Below are 26,259 nucleotides of genomic sequence, written 5' to 3'. Positions count from 1 at the left end.
CATATCAGCCCAGTGTACCTGTTGAATAAGTTTAATACCCATGGGAAAAGGCCAGATAGGGGCATCCTGTTCAGTAAAAACCTGTTGCTGAAGAGATTTCCTCTATAATGCCGTGAAGCAGGGCGAGATCATTCATTAAGAGGCCTGAAGCAAAGGAACCACAGGAACCGCGGGTCTACTAAATCACAACACAAAAGCTTTCTTCATTTCCTGCCCCCGGGCCGCGGTACTTTACGCAAAGAAAGGAAGAAATCACAAACAGCACTAACTTTAAGTCAAAAATCTGTATCGGGGATATCCAAGATTTGTTCATTTGTTTACTTACATGCTTGCATATGTCATGTGACTGAAAAAGAAACACCGTTTTCTTTTTTGTTTGTTTACCATCCTGTAGATTAAAGCGAACACATTTTTCACCAAGCAAAGAACAAATGTTACAAATCCAGCAGACAATGCACGAACAAACGCACAAAGCAAAAGAAAGTGAAACTGTTGAGCAGCTATGTCTAATTTCTTCAAAGTTGTCCTCATCTTCTCTTTTAAATGAGATTCTGTTACAGTAAATGAAGCGTAAGCAGTGAGCCTGTGTCTACATTCACAGATTAGCACTATGTACTGAGAAAACCACTTTCATAGAGCTCTGTCAGCTGTGTAATTCAAGTTTCTTTTAAGAGTGATGATTTCACAAGCCAGTAATAGCATATTTACTGGCATAGGGCTGTTATTGAAAACTCTGAAATGGTTATAAGCATGAAATTGAATACAGAAGAAGAGTAAAATTAGATTTTTTTTAAGAGGAGGGGAGAAACATGATGGCTTAACAGCTTCCAATCTTTGTATTTGGAGTTAATTCATAGAGATTCAGTGCATTCACTAGAGGCTTTTGCACACAACTATTTGAATGGCTAAATGGAATTATAAAGAAAACAACCTAATTAATCATAACAATCTCATTCCCTCGCTTCCATTGTCTTACAGTTTGACTTTTTAAGGTGTCAGAGGAGTTAATGTGAAGCCATAACTCACTTTAATTTGCTACAAAAGGGCAGATATTTTTGTTTTCCATCCAGGCCTCCTCACTCTGTCTCAGATACAGACAGATCCTTTTCCTTTGTTTCTCTCTTATTGCACGAACTATGTAAAGGGAAAAAAATCAAGCATATATGCCTCAGATAAAGGTGTTTACATTAACACGAATAGAGTTGTGTGGCTAATAGAAGCATACGTCACAGTCCTGTTCAACAGTTACCGACGTCTGCAGTGCTGTGGAGAAAAAGAAAAAGAAATCAAACCCTTTTTTCTGTTTTTGTGTGGCTCTCACACTAAACTTTGCTCAACCTTCAAACAAAATATTAAATAAAAGGAACCTCTATCCGCCCTCTTAGTTAGTAAATCCAGCGCAGTGATAAGTGGACACCTGGACTAGAAACACCCAGTTCCCAGAAACACAGTCCTGCTCAATCAAATCATTTAATCAGTGCACCATTCTCAGGAGCACAAAGTTGGCTACAAGGTCTCACCAGAAGGACACAATGCACGAAATGCATCAGTCTGGGACGGGCGAAAAAGGCTATTTCTACATCTTGAGGACCCAGTACATCCAGAGTTAAGATAATGAGATCACATACACATAGGTCTACCACAGCGGATTTTAAATCAAACAATCAATATGTGATTGAGGTACAGACTTTCAGCTTTAATACAAAGTATTTTGCAAAATTACAGCCATTTCCATGCACAGTCCCTCATTTTCAGAGGCTCAAAAGTAATTGAACCATTGGCTGACTAACAGCTTCATAGCCAGCTGTTCCCTTGTTATTGCATGACAAATTAAACTGATAAAAGATACTTGTATTTGGTAGTTAGTCACTGGGACTCTTAATATGAGCTCCAAAGAGATGCTGATGCAAGTGAGTGAGGTCATCATTAGGCTGAAAAACAAAAACGAACCTATCACAGAGATAATAAAAACTTTAGGCGTGGTCAAATCAACAATCTGGTGCATTGTAGTAAAGAAGGAGTGGGCTGCCCACCAAAAGCCCCAAAAAACTACAGAAGACAACTAAAGTACATGATGGCAGGATTATTTCATTGGTTAAGAAAATCCCTTCACAACATCTAAAAGAGACAAGGACACCCTCGAGGAGACAGGTGTATCATTGCACAAGTCTACAGTCTACAGATACCTTGATGGATGGAACTACAAAGAGTTTACAAGAAGGACCAAACCACCAATTACACTCAAAATAAGACAGACCCAATTCTGGTGAAATATTCTTTGAACAGATGAAACCAAGGTTAACTTTTATCAGAATGATAAGAGCAGAGGAGATACAGCTCATGAGCTACATCTGTCAAACATGGTGGAGGCAATGTTATGGCATGGGCATGCATGGCTGCCAGTGGAAGCAGGTCACTAGTGTTTATTGATGATGTGACTGCAGCCAAATGCTGCAAAACTGGACATACTGTGCTTCACAGCACAAATCATAAGACTAAGTCCACTTCTGACAGGAGAAAATCTTTTTTTTAGAGTGATCCTGTAAAAAAAAACCCCAAAAAAACACATACCTGAAGCCCACTAAAATTGTGGTGGGGGCATGAAAACAGCAAAGAAAACCAGTAAAAATTCTACCATAGAGATGTCAGAGATTCATCTATTCATCACAAGCATTTTGTTGCAGCTGCTTTTGCTGAAGGGCGGCACAGCTAGCTATCAAATGGGCATTTACTTTTTCACATTGGTCACCAATATATTGGATAAATGATTTGGTCCAATTCATACAAAACATCTTACAAAACCAACAATATAGATTTTTTTTTTTAATATATATTAAATCTGACACAGTGGAAATGTATATAAAAACAGAACAGGTAAAAAACAAACAAACACTTATTCATGGTAGCTTATAGATGGCTTTGCACAAAGAAATATGGACATCCTTGAAAAACAGAAACACCACAGGTTAAAGTAATGCTGAAATTATTTTTCACCTAGTTGTGACAATATAGTGTATCGAATGGCCTTATGATATTCAGTTTTATTGGTTTTCTTTTATGAATTCACCTCAATGTCCTTTCTTTTTCATATCTGACCTGTTCATATGTTTAGATACTGTAGAAAAGCTGTCCTCTTTTGATTTTATCTTTTATTCATTTCCTCCCCGCTGAAGCCGAAATATTAATAGCTGTACTTGACAGGTGTTCTCAAACTGACAAAAAACAAGGTTTATTTATTTATTTATTCATTCTTGACGTGATATACCAAGAGCTTCCATACAGTTATAGCAGTTTAATAGTAGTTTTACTTCAGCTGAAAGAGGACGTGTTTCTTTTCCTTTCTCAGCACATTCAGCATGTTCAGCCTTCAAGTATCAGAATTAAGGGGACGAACACTTTTTGTAACAAGAAATGTTTCTATTGTTCCACTCCCTGTGCAGCCAGTGGAACAATCTTGCCGACGTGAAGACACTGATTTTGCACATTAATCAGATTCATTCAGCTTCGGTGCTGCTCCACATACAGTACACACCCCCCTGCTTTGCTTTATGCTACCACTGGTATCATGTACCGCGCCACTTAAGGCCCTACTCTTATTCCAAAGTGTCTCTACCAGGCTGCACACTCTAAGCCCGTTGTTACATTGCTGGATATACCATTGAATATCACTTTGCATTTGGAGGACCTCAGCCCATCTCTGATGACTGTAAGCAATAAGTGGTCGTGAGCCTCTGCTGTCCCCGTGGCAAAGAGAGAAAATGAGAGAGAAAGGGAGAGACAAAGAGAGGGGAGAAATCTAATTATTTCTCTCCCATGGCCCGGCAAGCCTTAAAGGTTAATCACTGTCCGTTGAGCTAATTCTGTCTGGGTACACTGCAGTAATTACGACACCTCTGCCTCTCTCTCTCTCTCCTGCCTCCTTTCCTTCCTTTTTCTGTCTGTCTGTCTATGTCTGTCTGTGTCAGTATTTAGACAAGTGCACAATTGTGCTAATTTGGCATCTGTACACCAATACAGTAGACTTTAAATTATGCAATTAAGATATGATTGAAGTGCAGACATGTCAAGCGCAAGACAGCACATCCCACTTCACCACGAAAAAAACAGCTCAGGCAACAGGACGAAGAGCCTCAGGTGTTGACCTGGCTTCCAAACTCCTCAGATCTCAGCCGGATCAAGTATACATTTGATAAACATAAACTCATGGAAAGCGGCATGTTGCCTTCCTGAAGGTCCTGCGTTTGAATCCACCGGCCAGCTGGGGTCTTTCTGTTTGCATTTTGTCTCTGGTTTCTCTCCGGGTGCTCCAGGCTTCCTCCCTCAATCCAAAGATATGCTCGGGGTTATGCTAAGTGGTGATTCTAAATTGACCAAGGGTGCAAATGTGAGCATGAATGGTTGTCTGTCTCAACGTGTTAGTCCTCCAACAGAGTGTGCAGGTTGTACCCCGCCTCGCACTCCATGAAAGCCCCACCACGACCCTGAATTGAATAAGTGGAAGACAATGAATGGATAAACTGATAAAGAGATGTGTTTGTATAGATAGGGAGGAGGGTTTCCTTTTCTCACCCCCTCGCTTTCTCACACTCTTCTCACCGCCTTCTCCTTCTCTTTCTCCTCCTACCTCCTCATCACCTACTGTCTCACTCCCTCCCCATTACTCTTACCACTTGTCCTCCTCCTTTCTTCCTCTTCATTATCTCAGCACCACTCAACCATCGTCTCTTTCTAACCTAATTTCTCTCTCACTGACTTGGCTTTTAACTGTACACAGCTGTATCTCACTTTAGCAACAAGTCAAGGAACTTCACCCAGGGCCTAGAAATATTCCACCATCTCTTCCCCTTCCATTTTTTTTCTTGTTTCTGCCAAAAGTATCTCCAGAAGCGACAGCTTGGGAGACTTAAAGTACTTCTCACTTTACATTCACCTGCTACAACTGCTGAATACAAACCAATCAACCCCACTCATAACGAAACATCACGTTATCATGTCATTGATACAACTGTGAATAAAAATTGCTTATACATATTTTAGTATAAGCTCACATATAAGGCCTTGAATAATCAGGCCCCATCATATCTTAAAGACCTCATAGTCCCATATCACCCCAATAGAGCTCTTCGCTCAGACTGCTGGCTTACTTGTGGATACTTAAGATTAAAATGGGAGGCAGAGCCTTCAGCTTTCAGGCCCCTCTTCTGTGGAACCAGCTCCCAATTTGGATTCAGGAGACAGACACTCTCTCTATTTTTAAGATTAGGCTTAAAACTTTCCTTTTTGATGAAGCTTATAGTTAGGGCCTGGATCAGGTCACCCTGAACCATCCCTTAGTTATGCTGCAATAGGAGTAGGCTGCTGAGGGGTTCCCATGATGCACTGAGTGTTTCTTTACATCAGTGTATTTTTACTCTCTTTATGCCCCACTCTGCATTTAATCATTAGTTATTATTAATCTCTGTCTCTCTTCCACAGTGTGTCTTTTGTCCTGTCTCTCTCCCCTCAGCCCCAACTGGTCACAGCAGATGACTGCCCCTCCCTGAGCCTGGTTCTGCTGGAGGTTTCTTCCTGTTAAAGGGAGTTTTTCCTTCTCACTGTCACCAAGTGCTGCTCATAGGGGGTCGTTTTGACTGTTTGGTTTTCTCTGTAATTAATGCAGGGTCTTTACCTACAATATAAAGCGCCTTGAGGCGACGGTTTGTTGTGATTTGGGGCTATATAAACAAAATTGAACTGAATTAAACCTTATAAGACCCTATTCTGACTAATTTCTTGTCACACAACCACAGACAAAAAATAAGTTTTCTATGTCCTCTTTCATCCTCTGCTTTTCCCTTTCTATTTCCAAATTTCCTACAGTTATCAAATTAGTGTTTTTGGTCCCTCTGTCTTTTCTCCCTGAGGCCCAGATAGGCTTTTCTAACAGGCTGCTCCCTGCTGAGGCCAGTGGCCTGATGCTGCTGAGGCTGGTGGGCTGTCATTTCCCATATCATCAATACAAAAGAGAAGAGAAGGATGAGAGAAAAACAGAAGACTGGGGAAGATGAGACAAAAATCATGACAAAGAAGGGGATGTGAAGCTAAGAGTAGCCCTTAGCAAAATGTCATCACTCAGATAATCTCCCTCCCTTGCACTCTGTCTTTATGTTTTCTACTTGATAAGGGACCAAAAAGAGAAGCAGTGGATAGTGCCAGCTTTATTACACTCCAAATGTTTTCCAAGAATTTTGCAAAGTGACAAAGATCCCTAGAATTTGTTTCTTGGCCCCTGAGGCAAAGCTCTGTTGAGAGTGCGTGTAGATGGGTGCTGATGGAAGCAGTGGTGATGAGGAGTGCTGCTCATAGCTGGTGCAGGGAAGCTAGAATTGCTGAGAAAGAGACAAGGGAAGCTGAGAATCACAGGGTGAAAGACAGGGGAAAGGATGGAAAACAACAGCACCTGGCTGGCTGTTATGCCTCAGCCAAGGCGAGAGTGGAGGCGGATGCATGTTTTCAGTGATGTTTATTTGTTTCTCTGTATGTCTGCAAAATTAAGCAAAAACCACCAAGCTGAATTTCATGAAACTTGTTAAAAAGGAGCACGGGCAAAGGGAGAGCCCGATTAATTTTGGAGCACATCCAGAGCATTTAAGGATGCTGGCCTTTATGGAAAATGCTCTGAGCAAAGTGAGAAGTATGTTGTCTAGAAAGCAAAAAAAATGAGGCTGAAGGACAAACTGCATGGTGCCACAGGGTGGGTAAACGTAAATAGAGGAAAATGGTGGCCTTTTTTTTGTATGGCTCTTTGCCACAGTTCTCAGTTTCTTCAGTTTGTTTCATGTGATCCCTAAAGACTGTATATAAAAGAAAGCCATAAGCACAGTGAAGAGCTTAGTTATCAGCAATTAAGTGCACAGCAAGCCGAATGATTTGTCAAAGAACTGCATAAAAATCATGGAAAAGGAACCATCCCCACCAATGTGAGAGGTATGGTTCAGTGACTCGAATTAACGAAGGTGAGGTGTTATTAAGCCTCAATAGGTGTGTTTTATATATATATAAAAAGAATTCACCCCATTCAGTTGTTACAAAGGGGTAAATTAGCAATAGAAATCTTAACGTGGATTTCTGCAATAAAGTTTAGCATTGGAGTCTTTGCACATTGATAACTCATCACCATGAGTCACCAAAGAACCCAGAACAATATCTAAAGAACTAAACATCATTTGGCTCAATTAAGATCAGTGTTCATAATTCAACAGCAAGAAGAAGGCCGGCCAAAAATGGCATCCATGAGAGTTGACACAAAGGCTGGTCTCACATTTGTCAAAAAAGAAAAAAAAATCTTGATGATCCCCAAGACTTCTGGGAAAATATTCTGTGGACTGACGAGACAAAAGTTGAACCTTTTGCATCCTGTTACATCTAAAATAAAACTAGCAAAAACATTTCATAAAAAGAACATCATATCAGTAGTCAAACAAGGTGGTGAGAGTGTGATGGTCTGGGGCGGCTTTGCTGCTTCAGGACCTGGAAGATTTGGTATAATTGATGGAACCATGAATGTCCGCTCATCAGTTCGTGCCCTGAAGCTCAGATGCAGTTGCATTACAGAGCAGGACAATGATCTGAAACACTGAAACACCAGTAAATCCACTTCTGAATGGCCCAAAAAAAAGGAAAGATTTTGGCGTGGCCTAGTCAAATTCCAGAAATCCAATTGAGATGCTTTGGCATAAACCTAAACAGGCCGTTCATGCTGGAAAACCCTCCAGTCACTGAATTAAAACAATTCTGCAATGAAGAGCGGGCCAAAATTCCTCCACAGTGATGTGAAAGACTCACTGCCAGTTATTGCAAAAGTTTGATTGCAGTTCTTGTCGCCGAGGGTGGCACAATCAGTTATTAGTAGTAGGTAAGTAGGTAAATATATTGAAGTTAGTGTAAGCAATATGGATATAATAGTTTAAACACTCTAAGTTTGTTTTATACTGCAAAGTTACATCTTAAGAATATTTTCTGAATACAGAGAATTTTACAGTATGCAGAAATCTGTCTAGTTACTAAAGTGTCCACTTACGATTAAAAATCCCTCCCTTTTAAAAACATATTGCTTGCAAAATTGCAAAGGTATTTTGTTCTTCAGTCAGCACACAAGCATTAATCCTATGCTTGTGCTTGCGTTGGAGTGAAAGAGCACCCACACATCGCTGAGATGAATGTCTGGCATACAGGTAGAGTCTTTATACTCTATCTGAAATGTTTTGTCAAACAACTTTACAGTATAACCATATAAGTCATCCCTGCCTGACCTGTGTAGGCAAGAAAAGCCATAAATCTTAAAGGCAGTCACGTCTCTCTCTCTTTAGAGCCAGATGTGGCTTGAACATAGTTAATATATTAAGAATAAGATGTAAAGCATAATATAATTTTCCAGAGAGGTTCACAAAAGTTGCACCCAGCCTTAAAGGGTTTTACAAGATGATGCTCCACCAGGTAAATGTATAGCTCTATAGGACACAGTAACATAATTATGCCTTTACCATCAACAGGTTATCATATTTACCAGTCAGAGCGGTCCGCGATCACAATACACCGAAAGATATCAAAAGAGACAATTTGTGCGTGACTCTTTCAGTTGCATAATCATTTATGATTCACCACTTCCTGCAGGCTTTAAAACATGCAGCGATTGCCATGACTACAGATGGCATGTGCATAAAATCCTGCACATTAAACAATTTGAATATTTATCAAAATGTGACATGCTGGGTTTGTTTTCGAATACCTTCACATTGCAGAGGTGCAGATACAGCATGTGCTCTTAAAACCTGGATACTGGTGGAGATTGACAGAGTTATGGTCCAGCATATACAATGTAGATAAATAAAACAAGTGTACTCCTAGTGCCGGTCCCAAGCGCGGATAAACACTGATTAATGGATGTAGTGAAGGAGAATACTGAGGGGGGGGGGTTACCTTGTGTGAGAAGCTGAAGAGTCCGGACTTCCTCCCGGACACGAAGCTGCAGGACCTGCTGCAGGATGTGCTGCCTCTGCGCTTCCTGCATGATACCCATTCTTTCCAGCTTTCTGTCCGTCAGTCTCATCAGAGCCCGCCCTAAACAGAACAGAACAGAAGGTCAAGTGTCAGAAACACAGGGTCATGGTCTTCTAGGTCTGAAGTCTTGGGTTTTTGAGTTTGATGGACTTTCAAGGATTAACTGTTTACTTTGTGACCCCTGGTTTTGGTTTCTTGTCCTTTGTTTCCTTTTAAGTATATTTAATCATGTTCACAGTTCTGATGCTTAGTTCTGCTCGTCCTCAGTGTGTCTGTATTCCCAGTGTTGTGTCAAGTCTGCGCTCCTGCCTCCGTCCAGTTGTTTCCTGTTTTTTCTTTGTCAGTAATTGCCTCTTGTGCTCTGTGTTTAGTGTACTTCCTCCTCTTGTTTGTTGTGATTACTTTCAGCTGTGCTCCCCACCTGTTGCTGTTCCCTAATTATCCCTTGTGTATTTATTGTCTCAGTCTTCTCTTTGTCTCTTGTCGGATGTCATCGTGGCTGCGTTTCCGCTCCTGTGCCCGCCGTGCTCCAATGTTCCAAGTTAGTTTTCCCGGTCTAGATTTTCCTTTGTTTAATAACCTGCCTTGTTTGTTCGCTTTTGTTTCTGCTGCAATAAAGGCTTATTTTTGTTCATTTATGACTGCCTGCTCCTGAGTCTTGCATTTGCGTCCTCACATCCACACGCAAAACCGGGACAGGGTGAATATAACATGCACAGCTGGAGACACAAGGCTACAGATAATGCATTTATGCCAGTGGAGGAGCAGTGTGTAAACACCATTCAACTGCAAATTCCTAAAGCTTTTCAAGGATGCAGTATTTTTTCTATATTAACAAAAAGAAACCATTTTACGACTTGTTCTTTTTTTTACTGTGATCGTCACTTAGCCTGAAATTTCCAATTGAGCCCAGTATGACTCACGACTCTGAAGCAGATTCGTCTTTGCATAAATATCGGTACTGTGTATCCCTTGAGCAAGGATCCCTCACAGCGCTTTCCTTAATTGCAAATCCTTGTATTAAAAAAAAAAACAAAAAAAAAAAAAGCAAAAACATAATTTAATCATGCAATCAGTTTGTATGAAAGGGATTTAGGCTGCTGATAAAAAAGCCATGTAGAATGGTGTAATTATTAATGCTCGTTATGAGTGCCTTTGTAACATGTGGGATGGTAAGCAGATAAAGCTGAGTGATTACTCGGCATTAGGTTTGTCCTCGGCAGCTTTTGCCCTGATGGCTGTCTGGACAGTAAATCTGATTTTTTATTTTATTTTTTTTTAAATATCTGATTGGTTTGACTGTCAAGAGGGTAGCTCAGTTCTGAGAGGACACTGGTTTCTCATATTCATATTCATTTCTTTTCTGTTCTTGTTTCATCTTTTTTAACAACTATCTGAGGTTTGATCAACGACAATCAAATATGAAGCTTTTATTTAACTGTGCTTTTATTTAAATCCAGCATGTCTTCACTTGTTTGGTCTATCTGTTGTAGATTGTTAGGGCACGCCGAGCCCCACGCTACCACTTTGCTACCACAGCACAAAGGGGAGTTGCTGGGAACGCTAAGTACTCTTAAGTGTTATTGGTAAAATGTTGACTGTGTTAAGCCAATTTTCTCCCGCCTTAACAAAAGAATCTCTTCGCTCTGCCCTACGGCCAGATGGGGGTAAAATGCCTAACAGTGTTGAGATGCGTAGAGTGGCACTGAAAGACTGTAGACATTACAAAAACACTGGGGAGCTAAGTAGAGTCATAAAGGCTCAGAAGTACGAGAAGCATTTTAAATGGGAAGATGGAAAGACAAAGATTAGTGATGTGGAGCGGAATCGGAGGCGGTGCAGATGGTGGAAGGTTGGGAGACAAGAAGAAAAGGTACAAACTCACAGAAGGAAAAAAAAAAAAGCATGTGCAAATAAAGCATGCTGTTATGAGTCTATAAATATTGACCAGCCATCACTTGGCACCTGATCTTGTAACTGAAGATAGATTGGCATGGCAACAGAGGTTCACCTTGTCTCTGCTTCAGTAAAATCTACCTTAAACAACAGCAGACACAAGAGCTGCAACACAACACACTTTAAATGCGTTAGATAACAGTGCATCCTTGCTATACTTTATTATGGCTTTTCCATGTTTGCCATAAAAAAGCGTTTTGACGATAACAGTTAATTTTTTGTGTTTAAGTCCAGTTTGTTGTTTAAAATAAGAGCTCCACATGCGTTAGCATTCCTATCGGCAAACATCGAAAAGGGACGTACAGCGTTTACAAAATGTATTAGCCCGCCTGTCATAAAAACAAGAAATCTGTCAAAAACTTGCTTAAAAGTAAAAATGACTAAATTCACAAATTTAAAGCCAAATTTGAGCCCCGCACACAGGAGCTCTCTGAGAAGTCAGAAATTAATCAAACATCACTAAAACAATTTTTTTCTGTTCAGGAATGCAACTAACTGTAATTTATCATCTTCATCAAAAATATAATAATGTGCTTCACTATTCTTTCTGATTTTTTTTTTGTAAAACAGTAAATTTGAAAAATCATGAATAACAACAATAATTATATTTTAGTATTAAAATATAATTATGATTAACGAGCTTGTGCACACTGGTGGATTAACCATTACAGAAACATAAAAAAATGATACTGGTTAACCAGTGCTGTTAATTAAGGGCAGCTGTGGAATAAGCCTTACATTGGGTGGTGGTCTAATACATTTGGTAAACACTGTATTTCTTGGGTGAGTTTTAGAGGGGACAGTTACTCTCAGGAACTCTTTAGTATAAAAGCACCTAATGATCACTTTGGCAACTAAACCTAAACTAAAAACCAAAAGTAGATGTGAAAAAAACATTTTAAACAAGAACTTGACTACTGATATTGTGAACTTGGACAGCTAACTATATTAAACTTAAAATACAGAGGAAATCTCCTTAGTTTTTGTACTCGTTTTGAGTCTTTGATGAACATGTTTATGAAGAACTTGGGATGTCTACAAGACTGCGAGTCTGTATTTTTTATTGTAACACTCGAAATACAATAGTGCTTAAAAAGCCTCAAACTACTACTGAAGCTAATTAAAACTAAATTAAAACTCAACATTTTCAAACAATAAAAACTAAACTGAAATGAGCCAACCCACTCTGGAAACTACCTGAAACTAAACTGAACTGAAAATACAGTCAAAACAAAAAAAAAATGTAATAAAACTTGGTTAGAAAATACAAAATACAGCAACTCTGGTCTCTACAACTCCCACTGCCGACTACATGTGTCAACTATTACAGAAGATCAGACATTTAAGAGAATCAAGGTAAATCACATATGTCTTATTTCAGCACACTCGAGTTTTGGGAAGAACTTTGATGGTAAAAGGAGGACTATTTTATTCTAGCCTTCGGTTCTTACTCTGTAACATTCCTTCACTTTTACCTGATTGTGTTCCAGCTGAGGCTCTTAGCATATAAGCTGGAGGACAGGCTGGACAGTCTTTTCTGCTGTTGCCATTATTATGTGCTGACACTGCTCTCATTGGACCCTTTACAGTATTGTGTTTGTAGATGGTTTGTGACTCATGATGGGTTTAAAAGTCTTTTTGCTCTTCTTTCTCTGCCATGTCACTACTGCTGGCGACTGATTCACCCGCTGAAGCCAGTCCAGCGGTCCAATGTAAAAGCTGTACAATCATTTTTTTATTATCACATTTTTAAATATTTTTAATGCACCTTCATTATATGTTGGTAATTTTAACAGCCTGTTATAGTGAGGCATGGCAACAGCATACAGTACACTGTATTCTATTGAAAATGTTTAATATGTAAATACAATATGACAACAAGACTGTACATGATAATCTTATAAAAGGCTATTTTAGTGCCCCTTAGACCAGGGGTGGCCAACTCCAGGCCCCGGTGTCCTGCAGGTTTTAGATGTGTCTCTGCTTCAACACACCTGAGTCAAATATAGAAGTCATTAGCAGGACTCTGGAGAACTTGACTGCATACTGAGGAGGTAATTCAGCCATTTGATTCAGGTGTGTTGGATCAGGGACACATCTAAAATCTGCAGGACAGGGGCTCTCGAGGCCTGGAGTTGGCCACCCCTGCCTTAGACTGAGTCTAGATTAAACCCTAAAGCGTTCCAGGTAGAACCTCTGTGAGACTTCCTGTCAGCACCCGTAAGCTGCATCCACACTGGGAAGCGATTTGCTTGCATCACTTCGAAGCCAATGTTTGGTCGCTTCCATGCATTTCATGCTTTAGCTGCCCAGGTACCCCCCTAATGTATTTACTTCCAGGTCATATACCAATCAGCGGCATGCTGCGCTCTCATTGGTAGTCATTTCATTGCTCACCTCAAGAAAAGTTTACTTTGGGACCCGCCAGTAGTTATTTCACCCATAGTCCCTTGACCTTGCCCCATGGCTTTGACTTTCTAGGGGGCTGCCACTTTGCGGTGAATCACTTCCAGTGTGGACATAGCTTTAGAAAGGGAAAAGGTGCAGGAACTCTGCACCTTCTAGAAACTAAAAGTTTAAATTTAACTATAAGCTGTACAGTTACAATTTCAATAAGTCAGGCTTTTTATAATCTCACAAGTCTGGTGAAATATTGTAAATGCCTGCACTATGAGAAGCTGCCAGTTCTGGGCAGTGGATGCCAAAGCGCCGCTTCTTCCGGTCAGTGAGGCAGTATTAGCAGGGTGGAACAGCTTCTGTAAGGCGTCCAAGCTTCCACTCTGCTTTCCTGCAGTTCTGAGCCATTTGCTTTGACAATCCCACCAAGTCTCAGCTGGGAGTTTTTCATACCACAATTAATACACTGTGCACTGTAACGTGATCGTGAGGAGAGGAAGAAGAGGAGGAGGAGGACAGGACAGGAAATTGGTCAAGAGGAAATAAATGAGGAGGAGAAGATTTAAGGAAGGCTGAAAGTTGGGAAGTGAAAGAAAAACTGCGAATCAGCAGTAAAAAGGCCCAGAAATGCAGAGGTGGAAAGAAAAATGAGAAAAGACCGGGACTGTGTGGACAGTGGTGTCAGCCTGGCGTTCTGCTGCATGGCCAAGACAGTTACAGCACTGTGATACAGCGTGGCCTTAGTTCATTTAACAGGCCAACGCATAAAAATGCCGCCAAAAAGACAACATGACAGAAAATCATTAACTCATCATTAACTTAAAATATATCCTTTACACACTCACACTATGACACTGTCATCCCTTCCCGACTTAACAGTGGAACATTTGGCCATGAATCTAGTTCTCAACATGTGTATAATGACTGTGCTGATCTGTAGGTAAAAGAGATGCTTTAAAAAAATGTCGGCTGCGGTCCGGTCACCGCAGCTTGTTCTCCTTAAGAATATTGATTAGACAAGAAATTTCATCCTATCCTCTTCTTTTTTCTCCATCATTCTTGCCCATTCATTCCCTTTCTCATTCTTTCTGCTGAAATGCTACCTAAAGGTTTTATTTATGAAATTCAAGCAACGATGATGATCCTCCGTGTTCCAGTTTGGTCTTTGGGGTGTTAAAGCTCTACTTCATTGTGGTATCCTCATTAATTAAGCACTAAAAATTGATATACTCCGGTGTTTCATTGTTGCAAAGATGGCATTTGTGTTAATTCATCTGTAGCCTTAACTAGCACAGTGGTGATAGAATAGATACATGGACCAAGGGCCCCCCATCTGGACAAAAATGGGGACATCACACACCCCTGACTCTTTGTCCTATGACCCTTTTTGGCTTTATGGGGCAGTGGCTGTAAATAACTGCAACTGAAAGCTTTTCATTTTAATTTGCAAAAATAGGACCAACAGATTAAAACATAGAACATTTACACAAGACAAAAGGAATTTTTTTATGATTAAATTGTGGATCCTGTGTGGTGCGACTATAAGGGAGTGGTGTGTGGATTCCCGCTAAATCCAAAAGCATTCACAAAGCAAGAAAGAGAAAAGGAGGAGAAGGGATAAAACAGTACAGATACAAACCCTAATAAAGCAATAATAAAAGTAATAAAAACAAGAGCACCTCTGAGCGGGTGCCAACGCTTGTCTGTTTTGGATTCATAACGGGTGGGGGCGGGGTGGGGTTGTCAAAATGCACGACAGATTTAAGGCCCTTGGCCAGCATGCAGTCCTCATGACAGTGAACAAGTGTGTGAACTTCAATGAGTCTAGCTTGAGCAGTATGCATCGATGGTGTGAATCTGAACATCCTAGGCCATGTTGTTTGAGTTATTGCATTCTCAAGATTTTAAGAAAACCTGACCTTTGACCTTTACCTTCAGGTAAAACAGCCGAACTAATAATAAGCAAATGCAAAGATGGAGGTTAGTTGGAGCCCATGGTGGGCAGGCCTGTTTTATTATTCACTGTGATTGATGCCTGTTTTAGGTATTTATGCCACACACACACACACACACACACACACACACACACACACACACACACTAGTGAAAACAGTGGCTGGACACCACGGCATGACCAAAATTACAGCAACCATGTAAAATAGCAGTGATGTTTTGCCTTTGAAATGGTTGCTCCAAAGATAGGAGCAGGTCTGTGACCTCTTCCAGCCAGTTGCCATCTTCAAAATGACTTTAATGACTTTAAGAGGGCGATAAAATGGCAATAAAACTGCAGTGCAAGTGAGTCAGTCTGCTATTCATTTGCGATTGAATGGGGTCAACTTGAAAATGTGATATTATGGTGAATAATTGTGATGAATTGGTGAAAATTGTAAATCTGTTTACGTCTGTTGCAAATCTGTTGCTGTCTGCATACACAGAAATTCACATTAAAAAAAAATAAATAAAAAAAATCACATTATCAGCTTACATTCAGAGTCTAGCCAGAACCTCATAGATTTGAAACAGGACTTCAGACATTCCTCCACAAATAGTGATGTACTTGCTGCAGGATGGCAATGTAACTGCAGAATGACATAGGTGCTCCAATAAGAACCTTTTACAGTATATATATATATAACCAGAATACAACCAGTTGACAACCAGTTGATTCGAGGCCCCATGTGGCACAGATAGATGTGCTCATCGGCGCAGACTGACTCAGATTGATTGCAACGTGTTGGTAATCTGTCTGCATTTATAAATTTGCCTCATCTGTCTGAGCAACTGCAGTCAGTCCATGGTAGACTGCAATTATTCATATTTGGAGACAGGTTGCATCCCACCAGGCAACCTGTGCAATCGCCTTGGAATGGAAAGCGAGTGACGTCTGGGCGACAAACTGGTCACTGTTACTACTTGAAATCTATCAGAAAATGTGAAAAATTCAATGCAATTACCAGGCAATCACCGATGTTTCTCAGTTGCAAGGAGGTTGCCATCCCATTTTTTTACTCTAGTGCGACCAGAGTCACCCAGAAAAAAAAAAAAAACAGTCCCCAGACTCATCCATGCCATTAGTCTAGTGACCTGGAGGTTGAGAGGGTGGAGATAATACCCTACTCTTTGAACTCTTTTCTACAGAAAGAGAAGCAGATGTTATATTAGGAGTGTTTCTATGAAGTAACGAGGTCTGGGGTCGAGTCCTGAACATCTGGAAACGTCTGGATGTATATCTGCTGACGGGGTTTCACCTGTAACACAAATGTCTGAATTTCAAGTGTTGAACTGCAGGGAGATGAGGTGCTCTATTTTAATCATACTCTGTGTATTTTAACACACAAACCAAATATGGGTACACATGTTGTACACACATACTTCCTGGAAACGCACTGATGTACACACAAACACATTGTCCCTGGGAATTAGATTAATGAGTGCTGGGTGAGCAGCAGTGTTGGGCTGAAGCAGATTAATCTGCAGCTATAGCGTGGCATAGTCAGTGATAAATGGGAGCTTAAAGTGCATCTGTACACACACACACACACACACAAACACAAATACAAACACAGACAAAGCATTCACACACAGACACTGATCCTGCAGGAGCCCACTTCATTTTGCAGGTGGAGCTAAAACGCCATACTAATTATGGCTGTGTGTGAGGCAGCCACGTGTAAGGACAGGAGTACAAAGGCAGCAAATTAACACTCCTCTCCCTCCAATTTCAAAAATGGCACTTTTCAGCCCTGACAATTTTTGGCAGCTGTGCTAAAAGCTTTTGATACGGTGCAGGAATGTATTCTAAGACTTCTCCTCAGGTATGTCTTCCATTCCAGTCACTCATCTCAAATCTGCTTCTCAGCTGTCCCCATATGTGTGTCCTCTGGGGATGAATGTCACTGAGCTGCATCTGGAAAACTGCACTCCAAACCTGCGCGGCACTCCGTCAAGCACAGAATAACAAGCGATGCAAGTGTTGAGCACTGGATATCCAGTATACGTCTTGCTGCCATATGTGATAGGATTCCCCTTAAGAATAAAACCAAGATTCAACTAGCGGGCAATGACAAAACTGTGGCAGCACTGGGCATATCCAGCATTCACTGTGATGTGGCACAGCTTGAAGCCTTTAAAGTCAATGGCAACTGATTGTCTCAGTCATGGAGTTGCCTGTAGCCCTGAAGCGAAAAGGCTACTGAGCACCTGTGATGTGATGCTAATGCTAATGCAGAGTGCAGGAGAAGAGCCCAGTTATAATCCCAGAGAGAACAAGGTTCAATCTAAGAAAACACTCCCACCAGAGATGGAGAGACACACAATTACACACACCCAGACAGATAATAAGCTGCCTCAATCCTCCACTTGTCACATCAGTAGTAGCCTCATGCTGATTTCACCATTACTGATGTATTCTAAGTTTGCCAATCATTATCCTGCAGCTCTGTTGGGTGGCCACAGCTAACAACATTTAGACAGCTCACGGGGACTCTAACACTGTGGAATCTATGTAAATTACAGAAATGACTACGTTTGCTGTGGCAACGACTAGCCGTCTTTCAGTGGTCATTATGGAAGGACGATTGGTTGTTGTTTCAGATAATTACCCTTCTGACAGATGAAGTAGATTGCTGGGTACACTTGTTGTGCGCCAGAGAGGTTGTGATGACTCAGGTGAAGCCTGCTTTGACCCTGTTATACCAACTTTGAATTCACCGACACCATCAAGTTACATCTACTGCTGTAATTGGAAAAACTTGGTGATATTATTCTAGCAAACTTGTAGAATTGTATTTTGATAATATTCAAGGTTTTTTTTTGTATAATACTGCTAGTTGTCTGTGCCTCCGATGTTTCTATACTGCATTTAACTGAATGTGGAGCATGTTATTACTGCACTTAAACTGCACTGTAACTTTTGAGTTTTTTTAGACAATAAAAAGTAAACATATGTACAGTCATACGAGCATGCTGTGGAGGGATTCTTGTGAGACTAAGTCGACTTATGCAGGAAAAAACATTCGGGAGAGTCAGATGTCTTAAACAGAAATATTTATGGCCCTGGTGAATGGAGTGCAGAAATACAGGCTGACACATAAAAAGCCACCGTCCATTTAAGTGGCCATTATGATAACAGTGCGTATTTACAGACACAAAAACAAAGCCATTTGTGAGTCTTGCACATTCCTCTCCATACACCACTTTCTGAATGCAAGACATTACACAGTGAGCATATGTTAGCAGGGAGAGAAAACATGCTAACTGTGGATGGAAGGTGTCTTTAGTGAAGCTAGAAAGGTGGAGGACAGCAGGTCCTTGTTGTTATTGGTTAGTTGGTCTAATAAATTACCTCTGAGACCCCTCCTCACAGTAACCCCGTGGAATCAGAGCTAATGGAAAAACTGCTCCACATATCCAGATGCAGGCACTAAGTGTGAAAGAACTGTTAAGCAGTGAACTAAATGTGGTTTAAGGGGGTTTTTTTTGGATTATGGTAAGCAAAGTTTGAAACAAAATACAAATTTGAACAATTGAGAGGAACAAGAACTAATTTTTTTTTATTGTAATTCCACGAAACTGAAGGATCCCAAGACATATTTAATCAGAATCAATGCAAGATATTAGAATACTTTATACACTACTGTGCAAAAGCCTCGAGCCACCCCACACTTCTTTATAAAAATGGGAAATGGGTGCAATGATTTATTGAAACATGTGCAAGCATATATGTAAATCAATTTGGTATCACCACCTTTATTGTTCAACACAGCCTGAACTTTCTTAGGCAAGTTTTCTTGTAATTTCTTCAAGCAGTCTTCAGGAATAGTGCTCCAGGCTTCTTGAAGGACATTTCAAAGCTCTTCTTTGGATGTTGGCCTTCTTTTGTTCTATTCTCCATCAGTGCTGACTGTTTCATTGTGTGCTTTTTCTGTCCAGGTGTACTTGTGTGTTTGGGATCAGTCTCATGCTGAAAAATGAAGCTGTTGCTAATCAGATGCTTTCCAGATGGTACTCTGCCTGTATTTCTCTGTGTTCATAATTTCATCAATTTTGTGTAAATCCCCAACATCACTGGCTGAAATGCAGCCCAGATCATAACAGTGCCTCCACTGTGTTTTACAGATGGCTGTAAACACTCACTGTTGTACCTCTCTCCTGATATCCTCCATTTATCTTTATGACAATTTGAACCAAAAGCTTCAAATCTGGATTCATCACTTATGAAATTTGGCATATCTAAGCCTTTTCTCCCCATTTCCCTTCCTTAAGAAAGACTTCAAAAAGTCTGGAGAACTTTTGCTCAAGACAACTTTTAAATATTACAACAAAGTCTGGCTTCTCAGAAAAAATATAAAGAAATGAGGGGTGCCTCGAGACGCTGGTCCAGTGCTGTAATGTTAAGCTGTAACGCCACTGGTCCAGCAATTCCAGTCATACAACTGATATAACTAGTATAGTTTGTTAGATCCTCCTTATCTGCTAAATACCCAAATAATTCAAACTTTACTGCTTCAGGGCTTTCTGTTGAAAATTTGTTGTCCCAAAACCCAAGTTGTTGTTATTCAAGAGAAATAAATTGATATTAATTCCAATCATGGTGCCTACTTACAATATCAACTGCATGGATATTTACAATACCCATGCAGTTACAAGCAATAATGGTACCAGAGTATAAAAATGACAAAAAAGAGAAAAAAATAACAAAAAACAAAGAAAGAAAGAAAAACAAACGTAAACCATGCGCATGCCTACAGGCTTCTCTGAGGCACTGTCTTTGGTTCCACTGCTGAATCATACTAGTAAAATACTTCAGAGATATAAGCAGAACGGAGTGACGAGATTTCTGTGCTTGAGACTGTAATCATATGAACACATAGTGGCAATGAGATAAGTTGCCTTTGAATAAATATCCCATTTCCCCAAAATGATTGTTACAAAAGCCTCGCTGGTACAGACGCTGCAATAACTTGGATATCAGGAGTTCTCTTTTGGCTCTAAGCCTTCCTTTTCTCTCTTTTCATCAATAAACGGGTATCTTTTTCAGTTCATTATTATAAAAGTGCTCAATAACATGTCATTCAGCCTCTAAAGATTCATTTTTACCTCTCTATGTGAAAAATTAAGGACGCCATTTTCAAAACATGCAATTGGCAGGAGAATAATTAATTATATGTAGCACACTGACATATAATCGTCTTGCTAATGGTATCATTAACCATGGTTGCTTCTGTCTGTGGATCAGATTGTCCCCCAAAGAGCTCATCAGCAGCGAGCTGTTCAAAATTTCCCTTTTGGAAATCACACAAATCAACAACCACCAGTGGAGCTGTTTTGTGGTGCACGAGTTGATTTGGAGCCACGTTAGTCCCTTTGACTCATTTACTGTATGCATGCTCCTCTATTACCATGGAGTAGTCTGCGTTGCCTGGAGAAATTATTGTTTCATGAATCACATACTGTTTAGGCTTGGGTTACATTTATATAGTGCCTTTCTTTTCCTGCTGACCTTTCAGAGTCCTTTACACTACAAGACACATTCACATTTTTTAAAAAAATATATAAAACTATAGATATAAACACAGCTCCAAACAGATGGATGCATTGATGACTGTTTTTTGGGTTCAGTATCATGTCCAAGGGCACATTCACATGTTGACCAGGGGATCATACCACCAAAATCCAGCTTTACCTTCTACCTCACCGAGCCTGTGACGGGGTGTCCTCCACTGTTTTAAATTATTTTTTTGTTGCCTTTCATTCTTCCTTGTGGCTCACAACACAGGTTTTAATGCATTTTCATTAAGGTTGAACGACCGGACGAACACGCTGCCTGTCTGCGATCTGCAGAGTGAATTGCTGGTTGTGTTTTTGGGGACAGATTTTTAGCAGGATTTCAATCATGTTATTTTGCTAATTTAGTGCTCCGCCGCCTTGAGAATTCAGCGAAGAAAATAACCACCTTCTGAGTAACCCTGTGCTGCACAAACACCTCCACAAATATCCTGGCATATGGTAGAGAGACAGTGACCAGTTGGAGATGTTTAACGTCTCACTAAATCCTAACTTGAAATTGTTTTACAAATGCGCTTCATTCTTCAAACTTTAAAACTGCGCTCAAGTCTGGACCCCCATCTTCGACAGTTTCTAAAGCAGCCCCTGCAGCCAGCCTCTACAGCTGCATCTAATTCAGTCACTGTACGCCCTTAGAGATGCTCTGAATTCCCACACTGTGATGTAATGGTCTTCTCTGACAGAAAATATAACTTAATAGTGACTCACCCGTTTTTTTTTTTTTTTTAAATTCCTCCTCCATCCATTTGCTTTTGATTACCTATGTCATCACACCTTTTACTGCTGATTACATCTAAAGTATCGGAAACGGTGTGTTTAACTAATTTACCATGCCAAGCTATTCTCTCAACCAAAAGAGCTTTGTCTTTGTAATTACAGCGGATTAGGGACTAATATCTAATTATGCCTTAATATGCTTTAATGCATTTTTAATGGCAGCTCGGTGTTAAAGTCAAATTCGCTGCCTTCTCTGTTGGGGGTGGGAGGTGAAGATTGAGGAAGGGAAAGGGTTTCTTGGCAGCAGAGGCTGGAGGGAGGATAGGAAACATTGATTTCTTTGGCAGAGGTTAGAGGAGCCTAGAAGGAAGCCAGCTGCTGCATACTGAAGTCATTCAAAGCTAAAATGTTGCACCAGCCCTGATCCGCAGTAAAATGCATTTCCCTCGCCGCTGTTTTATGTCAGAAGCGGGAGGACACAAATGCCTGTTTGAATTATGATCTGAAATAGAGACCGTTTATTGATTTGCTACTTTATGAAGGGATGACTACGTTGCCAAGACAAGTGAGATTGAGTACTCCTGGCAGCCAAAAAGAGGGCTGACTTTTCGGTCAGAAAACACAGTCAAGAATTGCTACGGTCTGGAGTCTCCAGTGCTAAAAAGCCCAAATTTTATTCACACATACACACATACACAAACACACGTGGGTACAGACACACGCGCACGCACGCACACACACACACGTTTCTGATTTTCAAGGGTCACAGCTCATGGCTGACAAGCACACTGAACAAATAGATATTCTCACACGCATGCCTGCATGCTCTTATAAATGTATTCATACTCACTGTTTGTTTGTCTACGCATGATTGTTTTCCACAACAATATTCCATCATTTGTTTCCCCCTTGTTTATTCTTACAGAGTGCAGGAACAGGAAAAATATCCGCATAATATTTCAAAGATTGATTGGGATGCAAATTGCCTTGTGAGCCCAATTGGTGTGGCTTGGTCTGTTTTAATTGGGTTCTGTTAATTAATGCTCAATGTGAAGACAAACTGAATTACTTGCAGGTTTTTGCGCATGTCATTATCGCCTAATTGTGCCAGCATGAATGCGTATATGTGTATATGCATGTGTGTGTGTGTGTGTGTGTGTACAATATGTGCATGAGTTTTCATTTGGTTAACCCTTTCCACACCTGATAGAGCCTGCAAACATTATTACACCTTAATAACAAACACAGGTCATTAAGTTAAAACAGCATTTGGAAGCAAGGTTTCAGGGTTTTAATAACTGAAAGACTAAGACTGTAATTAATTTACAGACTAACTGGATGCACTAGAATTGTTAGGCACACAGAGGTGTTTAATCTTAAAGTTAGATTAATTTTCTGCATCCAGATATGGACCTCATGAGAAATTTCAAGCGAATGAATGGATAAGTGCTCTTGACATGATTTTGCTTTTCCACAGTAACTGCACGAGCGTGATTAAGAGTGTTTTGATAGGTGACCACTCTAAGTCGTCCTTTTTATATTTGTTCTTTAAATCATTTGAGTTATTGTGGCAAATATTTTAGTCTGCACACAAGCTCTGAATCAGTCCACGGAAACCACGGCTGATGTTTCACAAGTGACTTGTTAATACATCACTGCTTGTACCTTAAGTGAAAAGAAAACAAAATAAAATCCCCCGAAATGCCTCTGCTTTAAAACACATCCAGAAATGTAGCAGCGGTTCAGCAAGCGTGCAATGAACTGTGGATTATCTCTTGGACCTCTGTGCTGGTGATGAGATATATCTGCAACTTGAGTTGCAAAGCAGCGCGATTCCCATTTTCAGACCATTAAACAGAAGATGCTAAATCTCAAAATCCACGCAGACATATAACAGAACAAATGCATCAACGGGTGAAATGGGAGCGTGAGTCATCACACCACTCATCATGACCGCCAAGTGATTTATCCTCCCAGCCAGTCACTGAGTCGAGGAGGTCCTCGACAGCAACAGATAAACATATTAATGTGATCATTCGTGCTCTGAGAGGTAGAGTGCATGGCAATTAGCGTTCGTCTGATGCCACGCGGACTGGAGTGTCGTTAGCGTCAGAGTGACCTTGAGCAGCCTCGTTAGGAAGATGATTGACATGGCGGCTGTTTTCAGTGGTACCGCTGAAAGCGGGAAAGCAGGGATGTAGGTCAGGTGACGGGGTGGCAGGTGGCAGACAGTGGGTGCAAAGAGCACCTGGGATGTTATGAATGAGATCTGGCTTTGTGAAGAGCAGACGTGACAAATATAGCAGAGTTTTATGGAACAGATGAGCTGCCTAAAGCTTTGACTGCAAACCTGATTTAAAGACAGATATTCATTGTTTTGATTTTGTAGTATTTGTTGCAGAGTGGTCAGTGTAATGCTACTTACATTAATCATTTACTGTAGTACTTTTTCAGGAGCAAAATTGATGTGCTTTATTTCTTCTTACCTTCCTTTTGTTATTCAGCACAGGTCTAATAAAGGTGGCTGCAAATACATCCAAATGCGTGTTGCACCTTCATGAGGGAGGAAACCCTACATTTTTAAAGAGATTTACTGCTCATTCTGAGGTTAGCTTAACCTCTGTGACTGCATATTGCTCTCAGGAAGTTAGGATCTCTGAAGTGTGCTTATATTGTTAGTGGTATCAATGCAGAAATACACTTGTTTTACACTGTTTACTATAACACAATACAGAGGATTACTACCCAAAACTCAACACAATGTGCTCTACTCAACTAAATGCATAAAGTCCTGAAATAGCAGTTCAGTTAATTAGTGATCATCAATTTCCATTCATCTATCCATCTTCTTCTGCTAGTCCAAAAAAAAAAAAAAAAAACATTAACCATTAATCAGGTTTTTAGAGGGATATGCTACAAACCTGTTGAGGGTAAACCATAACCCTCTCCTAATGAAGCCACTGCACAGATGCCAAAAATTACCTGTGATGTCATGCTGCCTGAATGAGTCGCTGTAGATCTGGTGCTGATTGGGACAGTGTTTCTTCAGCCATTTGCACACATCCTGCTGGGTCCACAGGGCCACTGGTTTGGACAGCTTCACATATCCCGTCTGGATAAGAAATAAACATAATGTAAAAAACTGTTCTTGCACAGCGTCACCATCTACAACTATTTATAAATTGTGATCATGTTGTTCACGGACTACCACTCCCCCCTCTTTTTTTGGGAAGATGCTCATAAAATGCTTTTCTCTGTCGGTGTCTTCCATTATTTTGACCTGGTTCAATCATGCCACCTTTACTGTTTGGCCTTCCAGCTGATTTACAGGCTGCTTTGTGACATTTTCCCTTCTGCCTCAATAACTTGTGGTAAAATTGATATTTTTCAATAACGCCAAAAAGTTGATAAAGACAATCTACAGCTGGAAATTTGGCACAAAATATGACTTAATATTTAATGTTGGGTTAGACACACTGTTATGCATTACTTAAACATATGTTCACACTATACAGCTCAGATGACTGATTGTTTATGTTCAATATAAAACAAAAAAAAAAAAAACGCCTGATCATTTTTTCCCCCAATAACAAAGAATCTGTATCTAAAAAAGAAATAAATAAAAAAAATGGTGACAAAATGAGGAAGGTGGTGTTAATTTGTACTAATTGATTCTGTGTGAAAAATCTGAACAAAAAACATGGACTGGAAACAACTGGCTGGATGATACAAACGTTGTGATGTCCTCTTTTTTTGATAATTTGGTCAGCAAAGAACAGGAAGCTTAAAGAACGACTGAAGTTTTCCATTTTGATTAATTGCCTTAAATGACGTTTTAACATCCTTAATGGCTGACAAGCACGTTAATCAAAATAACAGATGTCAGAAATGCATTCAAGCTCTGGGCTCCACAAATGTGCCAAACCAGTAAGAATATTTGTGCAACAGTGGTAGACCAACCAACAGACAATTCATTAAACACCACCTTATGTCTACATTACTGTATTTTGTTGTGTATAGCGATCAGAAAATTAAAAAAAAAGAACAAACTAGACGATGATGTGAAAACTATACTATACATGGGAAATGGCTCTATAGCGCCACTTGTGGCCAAAACCTATATTATAGTTGTAGCCAATGTGGACAAAGAGTTAAATCACACATAGTATAACATATGAAAGAGTCCATACATATTCACACATAAGCATATGCATGTATCTATATTGCATTGCAGTCATGCTGCAAGATACCCTTCCTATTTAAATATATTACTGCTAGGCTATCCAGTAAACTGCCAGCAGATTGGTCTTGAAAGTGCCGGCAATGGATTTGATTTTGATTGAGGGGCTACTAAAATTACAAACACAGAGAGGTGATTAAAATTTCACATCCACTCCCCTCCACTTCAGCCTGCTCTCTGGCTGCTGTGTGGTGTGGCATAGCAATGGAAGCCCCTTCTTTCCTCCACCCAAAGAAAGCAGAATAACAGGTACTGGCAGCATTTCCTTGGCTTTGCGTTCTCGCTCCTTCCTTCCATCCTGTCTCATCTCTGGCCCGTGTTCAAGCTCACGCAGTCCCTGT

General features: G+C 40.3%; 1 protein-coding gene across 1 annotated transcript in view; it reads right to left on the bottom strand.

Moving 5' to 3' along the window:
- Positions 1–26,259, bottom strand: part of samd12 (sterile alpha motif domain containing 12) — a 115,483-nt gene that overhangs the window by 54,626 nt on the left and 34,598 nt on the right. Inside the window, exons 3-4 of the mRNA XM_030741820.1 lie at positions 24,661–24,790; positions 8,959–9,099 (exon numbers count right to left, since the gene is read on the bottom strand). Coding sequence (XP_030597680.1) covers positions 8,959–9,099; positions 24,661–24,790 — 271 coding nt within the window. The remainder of the gene's footprint in view (positions 1–8,958; positions 9,100–24,660; positions 24,791–26,259) is intronic.

This window comes from Archocentrus centrarchus, chromosome 11 (assembly GCF_007364275.1).
Source record: "Archocentrus centrarchus isolate MPI-CPG fArcCen1 chromosome 11, fArcCen1, whole genome shotgun sequence".
Classification (NCBI taxonomy): domain Eukaryota; kingdom Metazoa; phylum Chordata; class Actinopteri; order Cichliformes; family Cichlidae; genus Archocentrus; species Archocentrus centrarchus.
Note: the sequence above shows the minus strand (reverse complement) of the source record. Positions and strands in the feature narration are given on the sequence as shown.